Consider the following 14905-nt stretch of genomic DNA (forward strand, 5'->3'; position numbering starts at 1 on the left):
GTTTGTATTATCCCTGGTCACCAATTTAGACAAAAATGACGCTAAATATCCATGTGCAGGAGGAAAATCTCACACAAAGTAAGTGTTTTTGAGAAATTAGCCGTTCAGTCCACCTGTGAAATTGAGGTTAAATGCGAAATTATCGTAATTATATTAATTGTTAGGACTATTTAGGTTTCTTACAAGCAGTTCCATTTCTAATATTGGGTTGCTAGATTGCACCCAAGGTAGGTACTAAATTATAGCTGGAAACCATAAAACAAAGAAGATTGTGCTTTGAGACTAGATACAATTTTCAGTTCCATTCATTTAGATCCAACCCCTATTGGGACAAAGACAGATGTCGCAACGATATTTTAAAATTTCGACTTTAAAACCACCCTATACTTCAATTATATGAATTAAAATTAAAGTTTTTAAGCAAATTAACTTGCGTAATTAAAAATAGTTGACTATTAATAAGGAGCTAACGATATAAAATGTCAAAGATCAATATAAACTTAAGTTGCTGGTGAAAATTGTTTATTACTCATTTATTAGTACCTGTAACACAAGTTCTTTACGAACTTATCACGGGACCAGTTAACGTGGCGTGATTGTTAGTAAATGTTTATTTATTTATTTATTAGGGCATCAGACAAGTGCCCCTGTAATTAATAGGTACGTATTTTGAAATAGTTACGTATTTTAACATTTATTTTTTATTTTTTTTATCATAAAAATAATGGACTTCATTTTAATTTTTCGATAATTGAAGTTAATTCATTAATTGACTTGAAGCTTTATAGCCGACCTAAGGAAAAGAAGAAAAAGCATGTGAAGACATTAATTTAAGCATTTGTGTACTTGGTGTGCTTTCTATACCTTGACGTATTTATTACATTAACATAATTTTAAAAATATTTTCGGTTTTATCTCTTCTGTGGCATGCCCTAATGCCAATCTACACAATTGCCTAAGCAAGCTGATGATATTAGTTTTTTTTTTTTCCATTAAAACCTTAATAAATCTATTAATACGTAGACACACTAAAGCCTTAATATTAAACTAAAATCATAATTTTATCCCCTTTTAGTGAAATGACGAGCTTGGTGGATGAGACCGAGGGATATCACGTTAATTCTCGCGTGATATTTTATCCTCTACTTGGACTTACCACAGCAATATGGATTCTATACAGATGGCAACAGAACTCACATATGCACAAACTTGCTGAATTGTTACCTGGACCGGCATCAATTCCGATTTTCGGAAATGCTTTGACTCTCATGAGGAAAAATCCCCACGGTAGGTACAGTACGTTATTATTATATGTGAGGCCATTAACAAGTTTAGCAAAACTTTATTTTTAATCTACATCATACACCTCTTCAACTGCTTTCACAAATACAGTTTAGTTTACTTTAGTTACTTCCACAGTGTCATGGTCCTATGGCATTTTGCTATGGGGCAATGCGGCCGATGTATAAATGATATTTATTCTGCAGAAAAGAGCTATACGTGCTATTTATAACATGCACTCAAGGGAATCCCTGAGGGAGAAATTTAAAGAAATTAAAGTTCTCACTATGCCATCCCAGTACATTTTTGAAAATTTGATATATGTTCGTAAACATATTGAGGAGTTTCCTAAAAAGTCGGACATACATAATAGAAATACTAGGAACAAACACAAGCTTGTTGTGCCGATGAGTAGGTTACATAAGATACGAAATTCATTCGGGTGTTTGTCTGTGCGCCTGTACAACAAAATCCCACAAGATGTTCAGAACCTACATATACATAAGTTTAAGAAAACTATTAAAGAACATCTGTGCAATAAAGCTTACTATAAAGTCAATGATTATCTAGAAGATTGCACAAAGTGGGAATGAGTTGCTCGCTCCGGGCATTTCAATATTGTGGTAATTGTTACGTTATAATACTCATTGTAAAAATTTCATATTTAAAAAAATACCAACATTAAAAAAAGAAAAAAAATCATATTTAAAAAAAAAGTAAAAGACATGCCCGCTGAGTTTCTTGCCAATTCTTCTCAGAACGGAGGCTAGTTCTTGTAAATTGGCGGTAATTCTTTTGACGTTCAACAAGTATGTCATGTAGTTTCATTTATGTTGAATAAATTTTTTTTTGATTTCATTTGATTTGATTTACATCCTGAAATTCTGTAGCTATGGAGTAATTCGTGCATACATATGTGCTACCTAATTAAGGGTTTCATAAATATAACCAACTATATATTTAGAAGTCTTTTCCAAATAATTTCAAGTTTCTCGTTTGTTCTAGAATTAGTCAACCTCGCTCTGGGCTATGCGCAAACATTTGGCAACGTCATCCGCGTTTGGTTGGGCTCCAAGTTGATCGTTTTTCTAGTTGACGCTGATGATATTGAAATAATCCTTAACAGCCATGTCCATATTGATAAAGCTACCGAGTACAGATTCTTTAAGCCATGGCTTGGTGAAGGACTTCTTATCAGTTCAGGTATGTAAGAGTGGTATTTAGTATGTAGTTAGAATTTTATTTAGCTCAGACAATACAATGAATAACCATCGCCTGACCGTGGGGAACTGAATGCATTTCGTTACTACAGGAATAGTTTATTAAACGTGATACGAGTACTATCTCATTACGTAACTTTTAAAAAAAAAGTCCCTTTCAAAAACCACAGGTTTCATAAAATCTGCGTCAGTTGACTACTGATGATCACTACCTTAATAATACAATTATAAAGTGCGCCAATTTATGACTATCATTTAAAAATTTGTTCTCTGTTAAATGTGTAAGGCCGAAAATTGTCGCAAAGTAATTTAGAAATTTATGTATCGAAGCTATAAAATTTTTCGATCAGTTTTTATTCTTAACTAGCTGAACCGGCAGACTTTGTAGTACCTCAATCGATATATAAAAGACCTAAACTTTTGTATAAAATAAACATAAAACAAACAAAAGGAATCCGTGCGACGGATTTTTATTTCATTCCGAGCATTTTCATATGTATCTACCTTTTAAGCCTTCTCTGGACTTCCACAAATAATTCAAGACCAAAATTAGCCAAATCGGTTCAGCCGTTCTCGAGTTTTAGCGAGACTAACGAACAGCAATTCATTTATATATATAGAGGTAATTAATAAAAATTCTGCAATAAATCTACGAAATATTATTTTGGAAGCAACATTACATTCATAATAAAACATTATTTTAGGTCCAAAATGGCGTTCACACAGAAAAATGATCGCTCCGACATTTCATATAAACATTCTTAAGTCATTTGTTGGAATCTTCAACCAAAATAGTAACAACGTGGTAGAGAAGTTGAAATCTGAAGTCGGAAAAACATTTGACGTACATGATTACATGAGTGGTACCACAGTTGATATTTTATTAGGTAAGTCAAATTCTGAGGTTTTTGAAGGTATTAGACAAGATTGGCAAAAATAATTAGCGGTAAAGCATATTGTTATACCGCACACGTTTAGCGACCACCATGAGTTCGTTCGCCCAATTAGACATTAAAACATCAATTATATTTGTTCAATCATAATTTTTTCAACTGTTAAATGCCAATTAGCAAGGCAGCAGCTTTGCTCTGCCCATGGCATTGTTGACGTCCATGAGCGTCGGTAACTTACCATTAGGTGGGCCATATGCTTGTCTGCATACAAAGGCGACAGAAAAAATTACGGAACTCAGGATAATTTTGGTATGAAACTAAAATTGAAGCCTATAGACATCACAACGTGTATGACGATGTCTACCTTGATACATGAGGGTGCAGTATCAATTTAATTGCCATAGTTGTTCAACTACAACTACGGACAGATGATAAGCAAATATATAGTTTCGAACTGACTCGTGGTCGCCGAGCCCATAAATATCCTCTGGCGCTACATCTACACATTTAATGTATGACATTGGTTACAGAAACGGCAATGGGAATTTCAAGAAAGACCCAGGATGAATCAGGCTTTGATTATGCAATGGCTGTGATGAAGTAAGTACGCTGTGAAGAAAGGATTTTAAATTTATCAGTAAACCAAATTTGAATGCTGAACTTTTACGATTCAAGCATCGTGATGATCGGAAAAATATAAATTCAAACTAGGGCTGATTCTGCCGCAAAGCAAGGTATTGCGGTTTATGGAGTAGGATGAACTTTAATGCAATTAAGACTTTACTATCGTATCGCAATAAATTAGACGCCACCATCCACATAATTGTGTCCGTGGGCTCCGATGACCATTTAGTAGGGTCGATCAGAATTCCTTTAACCATAAGAAGAAAGTACCATAACATTAACCATCTTATAACATAAACAATGGTATAAGACGAAATAAAAGGTTAAACCGATTAAACACCAATTTTTGTAGAAATAACTACCTAATTTAAATTAGTAACCGACCCCAATGCTTGTTTGTCTCAATTTCTGGATTTTCATAATTAATTAGTTCGAGAATATTCAATAATCAGTGACAATGAAAAAAAAAAAAAAATTAACACACAATAATAGAAATGTAAAAATCATGCATAATTAATTTAAATGAAATCAGTTACGAGTGTTATAAATTTATTTCAGAATGTGCGATATCATCCACCAGAGACACTACAAATTTTGGATGCGATCCGAGATTGTTTTCAAGTTGACTTCGTTCTTTAAACAACAAACAAAACTTTTGGGCATTATTCACGGACTTACTAACAAAGTGCGTTTGTCTAATTAATACTACTCGTATAAAACACTTCATTTCTTTCAAAATTAATAACTTTTTATAGAACTACTTTGTCTAAAATATTACATGTTCTTCAAACAATAATGAAATCGATCTAAAGCAGCATTTATTTGTTTTATCGTATATATCTTTTTTATTTTTTTTATTGCCCTTGTAGGCAGACGAGCATACGATCCACCTGATGGTGAGTGGTTACCGTCGCCCATGGACTTCAGCAATGCCAGGGGCAGAGCCAAGCCGCTGCCTATCTCGGATGTTTATTCACAAATACACACGTATTCATTTAAAACAATCTTATATGGTTTATATATTAGCAAGGTTTTGAAATAAAATACAGTTTTTCAAAAATAAAACTTTCGAAAGATTTATTTATATTATTCGTAAAACTATTAGGTGTTGTTGTTAGATAAAACATGGCAAATAATAAAGATTATTAGCTAATACGAATGCTAATCAATCTGTCTGTTATGTTTTTACGCCCAAATAACTCAAATTCTACGAAATTTGGGTACGAAAATGGTTTGAACTTGGGAAAGTTTTTTTCATCCACCTGCTAAGCACGGGTTTCTGACCAGTTGATATAAAGTACTCCACGCAGGTGAAGCAGCTGGCCAAATGCTTTTAAAAAAAATTAGCTAATCTAAAATTTCCTCCTCAAATTAAGGTCATCAAGAACAAGAAAGAAACGTATCTTGAAAATAAAGCTAAAGGTATCATACCGCCTACACTCGAAGAATTTACTCATCATTCTGGTGAAATTCTAGCAAATAATGCCAAAACACTTTCTGATACCGTTTTCAAAGGATATCGCGATGATCTTGATTTCAATGACGAAAACGATGTTGGTAAGAATTTTATAGTAATTTGATGCCATGAAAGTAACAACTTTATTGCTTTCTATTTACTGATTAAATAATTTACAACCAAACAAACATTTCCAAAAAAATTATGGATAGCTTAAAATTTAATGCCTACGCAATTAGTAATGATATCACTTAAGAAAAAGTAAATTTTTATTATGAATCATTTGATATAAATAATTCAACAGGTGAAAAGAAACGACTGGCATTTTTGGACCTGATGATCGAATCTTCACAAAATGGAACAAACAAGATATCTGATCATGAAATTAAGGAAGAAGTAGATACAATTATGTTTGAGGTAAATTCACATTTTAAAGCAACATTTAACGAAAACTATTGAACATAAATATATTGGGAAACGTCTTTATATTCTTAACTATGACAGACAATAAGCGATTTTTATAAGCTGAAGTTGAAACTGCTATTTGCCTTGAGACATAAAATTAAAAGCTTAATTGCATTTGAACAAAATTGATACCGGATAATGACCGCCCCAATGGGCATTGTCAATTACAGTAATTCCCATGTAGCTACTGGTTTCGTGAAGGAACATTTAAAGTGGCACTTGTATCACGTATCTGTTAATTATATTACAATTGTAGTCAAAAATATTCTCTATAATTATTTAACAAAACCCACACTTTTTAATACTATATATTTTTTTCTTGTTTTCCTACCTATGCTGATAGCCTTGAGAAGCTATTTCAGCTTCTCCTTGACGTGTAGGTGAACTCACGGGGCTCAAACCGGAGTGTTGCTAACACTGGCCCTAGCAATCTACCACCGGATCGGAAACGCGACCCACTGAGAAGATCCGGCGAGAAACTCAGTGGGCTATACTTTATCGAAATACAATCTCTGTGAGAAATTTAAAAAAGTGCAAAACATTTTGTTTGTCAAACTAAAATGAACCATTATTTTTGTTCATAGCAGTTAGCGTAATGAGTTCATTATTGTGTATTTATTATTTTTGACAACAAAACAAGAGTTTGACTGGAGAAAAAGTTGTCGCTCATGATATCATTTCTCAGGGTCACGATACGACGGCAGCTGGTTCCAGTTTCGTTTTATGTCTTTTGGGTATCCATCAAGACGTTCAAGCAAGAGTTTATGACGAGCTTTACCAGATTTTTGGAGATTCCGATAGACCTGCAACATTCGCTGACACCTTAGAAATGAAATATTTGGAAAGAGTGATTCTTGAATCTTTGAGGCTGTATCCACCAGTGCCTGTCATTGCAAGGAAATTAAATCGTGATGTTACTATCTGTGAGTAATTAAACCTTTATTGTAGCTTTATTAAACACATGCACCGAAACGTATTTCAATATAACCTACTAGTAGCCCCTGAGCTGACCCCTACGCTAACGCGTTTGTATCGCCTCTTGTATAGTACTAACAGAGTTCTGTCTTCATGGAAGACTGTCCATGTCCTTCCTTAAGAATGGTGACCGGTCGGACCCATCGAGTAATAGCCCTATCGCGATAACTTCCTTGCTTTCAAAAATGTTGGAGCGAATAATAAATACCCAGCTCCTGAAATATCTTGAGGATCGCCAGTTGATCAGTAACCGACAGTAAGGTTTCCGTTACCGTCGCTCAGCTGGCGATCTTCTTGTATACCTTACTGACAGGTGGGCTGTAAGCCTTTATATAGCGATAGCCTTCGACAGGGTCTGGCATAGGGCACTTCTATTTAAGTTACCATCTTACAGAGTCCCCGAGAAACTCTGCAAATGGATCGCTAGCTGTTTGGATGAGCTCAATGCTCTCGGATATATCGGCTATCAGAATTTCTCTCGGAGCGTGGTGCAAGAGAGACGATCAAAACTTGTGTCTGAAGTGGAGAATTCTCTAGGGTAAATTGAATTCGGTTCAATTTAACCCGTTGAAGACACAAGATTGCGTGTTTACTGCGAAGAAGGACCCCTATTTTATGGTGCCACAATTCCAAGTAGTATCCCAGCAACCTTCCAACAGTATTGGGATACTTGGGGTCGAATTTCGAGCGATATACGGTTTCGGAGTCATTTAGAGGGCAAAGCCAAACTGGCGTCAAAAATGCAAGGAGTCCTCAACAGAGCGAAGCGGTACTTCACGCATGGACAAAACATTTAAAGCTAGTATTTGGTCTTAGTCGTATGAGAAAGGTTTAAGAAAAAAAAACTCGCCGTTAAAATTAGAAAGAAATGTTATAATGATATATCAAATCATTAATTATTGTTATCCTTTTAATTGTCTGTCTAGTAAATATACAAACTGGTTCTAAATAAAAAATTACATTTTACTAGTATTTCTGTCTGTAAATTATACTTTCATATTTAGATTTTTTTTAACTATCATCTATGATTTGAGCTCGAAACTGACCAGATAAATGATATTATAAGTTGCCTTAGGAAGCAACAATTATCTTGCTTTAATAATTTTTGAGATTCAGAGGGAAAATTGTTTTAGCTACCAAGAACTACGTGATCCCAGCGGGTACAACTGTTGTCATTGGAACGTTCATGTTGCATCGTCAACCGAAATATTACAAAGATCCCGAAGTTTTCAACCCCGATAATTTCCTACCGGAAAACACTCAGAATAGACATTATTACAGCTATATACCATTCAGCGCTGGACCTAGGAGTTGTGTTGGTGAGTATCTGCTAGCGATTATATAGTCTGGTAAAAATACTCTACATAGACAGAGACACGGCTCGACACACGATGCACCGGTGTTCGAATCTCAGGCGGGTACCAATTTTTCTAATGAAATACGTACTCAACAGATGTTCACGATTGACTTCCACGGTGAAGGAATACCAAAGTGTAATAAAAATCAAACCCGCAAAATTATACTTTGCGTAATCACTGGTGGTAGGACCTCTTGTGAGTCCGCGCGGTAGGTACCACCACCCTGTCTATTTCTGCCGTGTAGCAGTAATACGTTTCGGTTTAAAGGGCGGAGCAGTCATTGTAACTATACTGAGACCTTAGAACTTATATCTCAAGGTGGGTGACGCATTTACGTTGTAGATGTCTATGGGCTCCAGTAACCACTCAGCACTAGGTGGGCTGTGAGCTAGTCCATCCAAGTAACAAAAAAAAAACACAGTCCATAGATCATACATCGAGTGTAATGCGCACAGTAATTCCCAATAATGTCCTTTAATAGACATCGTTTTCAAATAATTGTAAATATTATGTTTGTTACAGGTCGTAAATACGCTTTACTGAAGTTAAAAATCTTACTATCTACGATACTGAGAAATTTCAGAACTATTTCTGAAATACCTGAAAAGGAGTTCAAGCTTCAAGGCGACATCATTTTGAAAAGAGCGGAAGGCTTCCAAATGAAGGTTGAACCTAGAAAACGAGTCCCAACTAACGTCGCCCGTTAAATCTGTGAATTCCAAAAACAAACAATACTTTAGTCAGAGTAATAGTGACTTGTTCAATTATTTATTTAAATACACTAATTATTTATTATTATATTTATGTTGATTATTTTGTTTTAGTACATGAATTATAGTTACATGTCCAGTCTTTATAAATTATTAGTGAATAATTAATACTAAAGTTTATGTAAAATCTCCTTCGACTTTCCTAATGGTGTTGGACAAATGAAAACCGTTATATAATTTTGAACATTGTGTTTTATTAATGAAAATTCATTATCAATACATCATGATTTGAATGATTAGCTATAAACTTTATTTTTAAACACTAATGGCTGACTATCAGATAAAGTTACTTATCTTGATGGATAAAAATCAGGTGAATAAATGTAAACGTAATTCAATTCAATAATTTCATTCGTACAACTTTTTTTGGAACGATATTCCTTATGGGACGATGCGGAGGGGTACTTTAACCGAGAAAAAACTTCCGTAACGTAAGATTTTTATTAGTAATGCACACAGTGTACGACTTAACTTTGTAATAACGTACAAAAAATAACATATTTTTTTATCATTAATTTTTTGCGCAATACACTAACTCTTAAGCAAACAACCGTGAATGAAGTGTACCACAATAAGTTCACACGTTACCGAATGACCGTGGGTTGTTGCGGAACCTCCACTTTTATTTTCTTTATACCTCGAATAGAACTTAAAATTAATATTTTTATAATAAGGAACTTCGTTCCTATCCGGGATCCTACGACACTACACATCTTTTTTAATATTGTATTTTATAGTCAGCGGAATTCATAGTCAGCAGCTTGGCCATGCGCCTAGAACTGCTGACATCCACGAGCAGCTGTAATCACTCGGCATCTGGTGGACCGTATGCCAATGCCTACAAAGGCAATAGAAAAATCTTCACTAAGCCCTACGTCCTTTTTGCTACGAAATCTCATTTATATTGTATGCTCGTGTGAGATTACTTGTATAACATCTGTACAGTACGCTACGATGTGCTCTCCGGCACACCTTACGCAGCGGACCGCACGATGGCAGTTGTAGGATGCGTGTCCGAAGGCCTGGCAGCGATGACACTGCGCAGGCCCTCGGGTTGGACGCCATCCTTCAATCGTCACCCCCGGCAGGTACAACAGTTCGTTGACTGCGTACAAGCGGGCGAGGTCGTCCTTCGAGAGGTGGTCCAGGGCTACGTGAAACACGCAGCCCGGACGCCCTCTCTGGGACCTGATGCACCTGGCATATCGAGCCGGGAATCCCAGCTCCTTGAGGGCATTGACTACTTCTGCCTCGTCGGTGTCGGCAGGGAGGCCCCGGACCGCCACCTTAGAAGGCATCTCCTCCGCCAGGGCATAACAGTACCATTTAATGGTACCATCCCTGGCAGAGGCCTCCGACAGGTAGGCCTGGACCGCCCTGTACTCCTCGACCGACGTCGGCAGAAATCTAAAACCGACGCCGAAGGGTCGCGCCGAGGGAGCTCGACCTAAGCGCTCTCTCGACAATTCTTCGTAATTACAAAATTACATCCGAAATATCTGAAGATCAATTTGTACTTCAGGCAGACATCATTTTGAAGAGATACGACGGCTTCGAAATTCGAATTGAACCAAGGAAAAAATATATATTCAAATGCTGTTTAAATAAAGAATTAAATAAAGTTGATTGTGATTGATTTAAACAAAGATGATTGTGAAATTCATAATTCGACGCTTGAAAGGCAATCGTGACTAAGCGACAATGCATGAACTTTATAGTAGACTAATTTAAAGTTGAAATACCTGAAAACAAAAATTATTTTAACGAATCTAGCTGTAGCAGAATCTAGCTAGTAGCTGTAGGATTGAAATGATTTTAATAGACCTAGAAATATCATTTTTTTGCGCATCGAATATGGTTATTGCCCATCATTTATGTACAAAGCAGTTATTGTCGCTTAGTCATGTTTGCCTTTCAAGCGTCGAATTATGTACTTACCGCTTGCCCTGAAAACATTATTCATATATTTCAAATTAAAAGTTCAACCGTAGAAAAACTCTCAAAAGACTTTCTTGAGTGATATGAATCAGATTTTTACAGAGTGACTGACATTTTAACTATTTAATTTACATAAACTACACTCTGGTAATCATCTGTATACATAATATTTTGTGCAAGTAGTTTTTACGCAGGGACTATTATTATACATACGTAAGTTAGTTGAAAGCAAGCGTTCTGAACACCTGAATTAAAAAAATTGTTGAAATTTTAGTTAGACTTTTCCTTACATATTATTATGAGAGATATTATGATATGTTAGAAAGTTATCTAAAACTATATAAGGTATGGTTAAAAATACATACGACATAGTACTACGGAGAACAGTCGTTTATTATCATCAGCCTGTATCTCTCCACTGCTGGATGTAGGCTCATCCATAGTCCGCCACAATGAACGGTCCTGCGCCTTCCTTATCCAATATCTACCCACATATCGCAGCAAGTTATCGGTCCACCGGGCAATAGGACGTCCTACGCTGTGCTTACCGCTATATGGTCTCCAGTCCAGAACGCAGCTGATCCACGCAGCTATCAGTTCTGCGACACGTATGTCCAGCCCATTGCCACTACAACACTACTAACATCTGGTGTTAAGTGTTCACTGGAGCCCATAGATATTTACAACGTAAATGCCGCCACCCACCTTGAGATAGGAATTCTAAGGTCTCAGTATAGTTTCAACGGCTTCCCCACCCTTCAAACCGAAACGCATTACTGCTTCATGGTAGAAATGGGCAGGGTGGTGAAGGTGCCTACCCGTACGGACTCACAAGAGGTCCTACCACCAGTAATTACGCAAATTATAATTTTGCGGGTTTGATTTTTATTACACGATGTTATTCCTTCACCGTGGAAGTTAATCATGAACAATTGTTAGATACGTATTTCGATAGAAAAATTGGTACCCGCCTGCGGGATTCGAACACTGGTGCATCGCATTTAAACGAATGCACCGGACGTCTTATCCTTTAGGCCACGACTACTTTGAAGAACTTTGTCGCTTACTTTATTTCTTCGACATACTTCCTCATTTCTGATTCCATCCATCAAAGAAACTCCCAAAATACCTCTTTCCGTGGTACTTTGAACTTACGGACCAACCTAAGATAAATTTCCACATTTCAGCGCCATATGCAATGACCGATAGATCGCAAGCGTTGAAGACACTTTGTCTTTAACACTTGCGCGATTGCCGAGGAAAAGAGATGATGGGATTTTCTATATGCAGCCCTGCCCAACTATTTGCGCCTATCAGCTTCCTACTCAGCCCTGCCTAGCTGAACAACTTGGCCTAGATAGGCGTATTAAAACAGCTTTGAATGCCGCGGATTCGACTATTAACGGTCCAGGAATAATATGATCGTTGAACATGACCATGCCCGGATTAATACATAGACCACGTCGCGCATATTATTAATTAAAATAATATAAAATTCTACTACATTAAAGTAAATAATTAAATGAAAATAAAAATATGACCTTACGCCATATTTTTTTTCTAATTAAGTCAACGATGCGTGCAAACTGAACAAATAATGTACAAATAATAATAGTCCAGTACATTATTTAAACCCTCAAGCTAGCTGCAACTGGTTTCAAGTGGTTGCCGAAGCCAATAGAAATTAACTACTACTGAACTAACTGTAACTGTCTCAATTGTACACACATTTAAACTATTTAGAAAAGTTTTGATTAATGAAGATTTAACTAAATCTAAATTAAAAAAACACGTGTGGCACACGGGAACTGCCGCGGTAAAGCTATTGCATAGCATTTTTTATCAACTTGGACAGTAATAATTTAATATTAAAACAATAATAAAATAAGACCACGCTATATTTATAAACATTAACAAAACCAAAACATTAACTGTCCCCTTCATACTCATAAGATAGACCACGCGAGAGAGAGATGGGCAGACTTTTCATGATTCGCATACAGTGTGACGTCACGCCGCGCGCTTATTCACAAACACTACACAAGCGCAACGTGTGAATGTGTTGAACGCGAGCTACATGGTAGGAGTAGGGGGTGTTAGGTTTTATTTCCGTTACGGAATTTATTGATTGAGTCAGCTATTACGATGAAATAATAGCGTCCACTGAATCCTCTCAAACTTTCTCGGAGCATTCTCCGTGCAAAAGGAAACAAAAGATCTCACTCTGTTGAAGTGGTTAACACTTCTTTAACGTTTTATTGACTTTGTTCCCCACAAACGATATTACTTATATCACGTATCCAACAATAACTTAGCCCCTTAAAAACAAAAACATACATTAAAATTACCTATTCATTGGTGGTAGGACCTCTTGTGAGTCCGCACGGATAGGTACAACAACCACTCCGCCTATTTCTGCCGTGAAGCAGCAATGTGTTTTGATTTAAAAGGTGGGTTAGCCGTTGTAATTCTACTATAGAACTTATATCTCAAGGTGGGTGACGTATTTACGTTGTAGATGTTTATGAGCTCCAGTGACCACCTAACATCTGGTGGCCTGTGAGCTCGTCCACCCATCTAACCAATAAATAAATAAAATACTTCATTGTGTCGACAAATTTGTTTTTGTACCTTTGGTTCAAGCATTCTTGGTGGATTTCCATACTTGATAATTCAACATTAATGAATAGGTTAATCAAAAATCAAATAAATTATTTGATATACCTTTGATAACTATTTAAGTTTATTCATTACGAATTCATTCATGTTCAGTTATTCAAGTTCATAAAGTTCATGCACAACTACAGGTACAAGGTACAGACGGAGCCTTTCTTGAGCGTTATGATACGTCTTTCTCCAAACGACACTTATAAGAACCCTCAGCGTTTCATGTCATAATTTTGAAAACAAGTTGATGGTTATTAGCGATGGTCACAACACACCCGTATATTATAATTCAATGTCGGACGCAGCTCCCAATTGTGAGCAACAACTTATTACGAACTTCTATTAAGAAGTTCGTAATAAGTTCTATTAAGAAAAAAAAAACGGAGCCGCTACCTTAAATAAGCATGAATTAATCTACTCCTTTTAGGCCTTGATCATTGCGTTTATTATTTTCATTTTAGAATTTTTGACGTATCAAATACTTTAACTACAGTTGTTTTGATATTAGTCGTATATGATGCTCATGAATGCTGATATGTTTATTGTGAAAAATGACTTCACATTATTAATTCATTATATCGATCAAAACTTTTAAATTGCAACTGAAATACTTCTTCCTTCAACTTTTAAAAGCTCCAGTAAAAATCGGCAAATAGTACATTACGATACGAAAGAAAGTTCCAGGCATTGAATGGGCCACCATAGTAACAACTTATAAAATGTTTTTTGGCATTTAATACGATTCCAGTATACATAGTACCTATTTGGGTATTTAAAAAAATGGTATATCAAGCACTGTCTAGTTTGTAACATAGAGGTAGTTCGACAAAGCCACACGACACGATAACCCACTTACATATTTCGACGAGCAAATTAATTCATACACACAACCCACTGAGTTTCTCGCCGGATCTTCTCAGTGGATCGCGATTCTGACCCGGTAGTAGATTCTACCAAGCACTGCTCTTCTCATGACGTATGCAAGCGTAGTGTTCGCACACGCGGCCCGCACTAGCTTGAAAACCCTTCAGGTTATTCAATTCCGATTTTTCAGGACAGCCGTCGGAGCACCATGGTTCTTCAGGAACGTGGATCTCAATGATGACCTGAAACATGACTCAGTCAGTAAGTATCTACAGACGTCATCATTGCGCCACTTTGAGAAGACGGCACCACATGATAACCCGCTTGTCGTAGCCGCTGGAAACTACATACCCGATCCTGTAGACCGAATGGTAAACAGTCGACGTCACCCACA

The 14905-nt window shown here is 36.4% G+C and overlaps 1 protein-coding gene across 2 annotated transcripts; it reads left to right on the forward strand.

Moving 5' to 3' along the window:
* The first annotated feature begins 396 nt into the window (after positions 1-396).
* On the forward strand, positions 397-10688 carry LOC119628325 (cytochrome P450 4g15). 2 transcript variants are annotated; one of them, XM_062671892.1, is made up of 12 exons: positions 441-660; positions 1076-1287; positions 2287-2484; positions 3206-3388; positions 3925-3994; positions 4577-4703; positions 5395-5575; positions 5779-5891; positions 6625-6862; positions 8048-8233; positions 8795-9023; positions 10484-10688. In XM_062671892.1, exons 2-11 carry the CDS (start codon positions 1080-1082, stop codon positions 8977-8979), a joined length of 1689 nt encoding a protein of 562 aa, XP_062527876.1. In that variant the 5' UTR covers positions 441-660; positions 1076-1079; the 3' UTR covers positions 8980-9023; positions 10484-10688. The 2 variants fall into 2 exon arrangements, with proteins under 2 accessions (XP_037870730.1, XP_062527876.1); XM_038014802.2 differs by lacking the exon at positions 10484-10688 and having other exon boundaries at positions 397-660; positions 8795-9226.
* The last annotated feature ends 4217 nt before the right edge of the window (positions 10689-14905 follow it).

This window comes from Bombyx mori, chromosome 13 (assembly GCF_030269925.1).
Source record: "Bombyx mori chromosome 13, ASM3026992v2".
Lineage (NCBI taxonomy): Eukaryota > Metazoa > Arthropoda > Insecta > Lepidoptera > Bombycidae > Bombyx > Bombyx mori.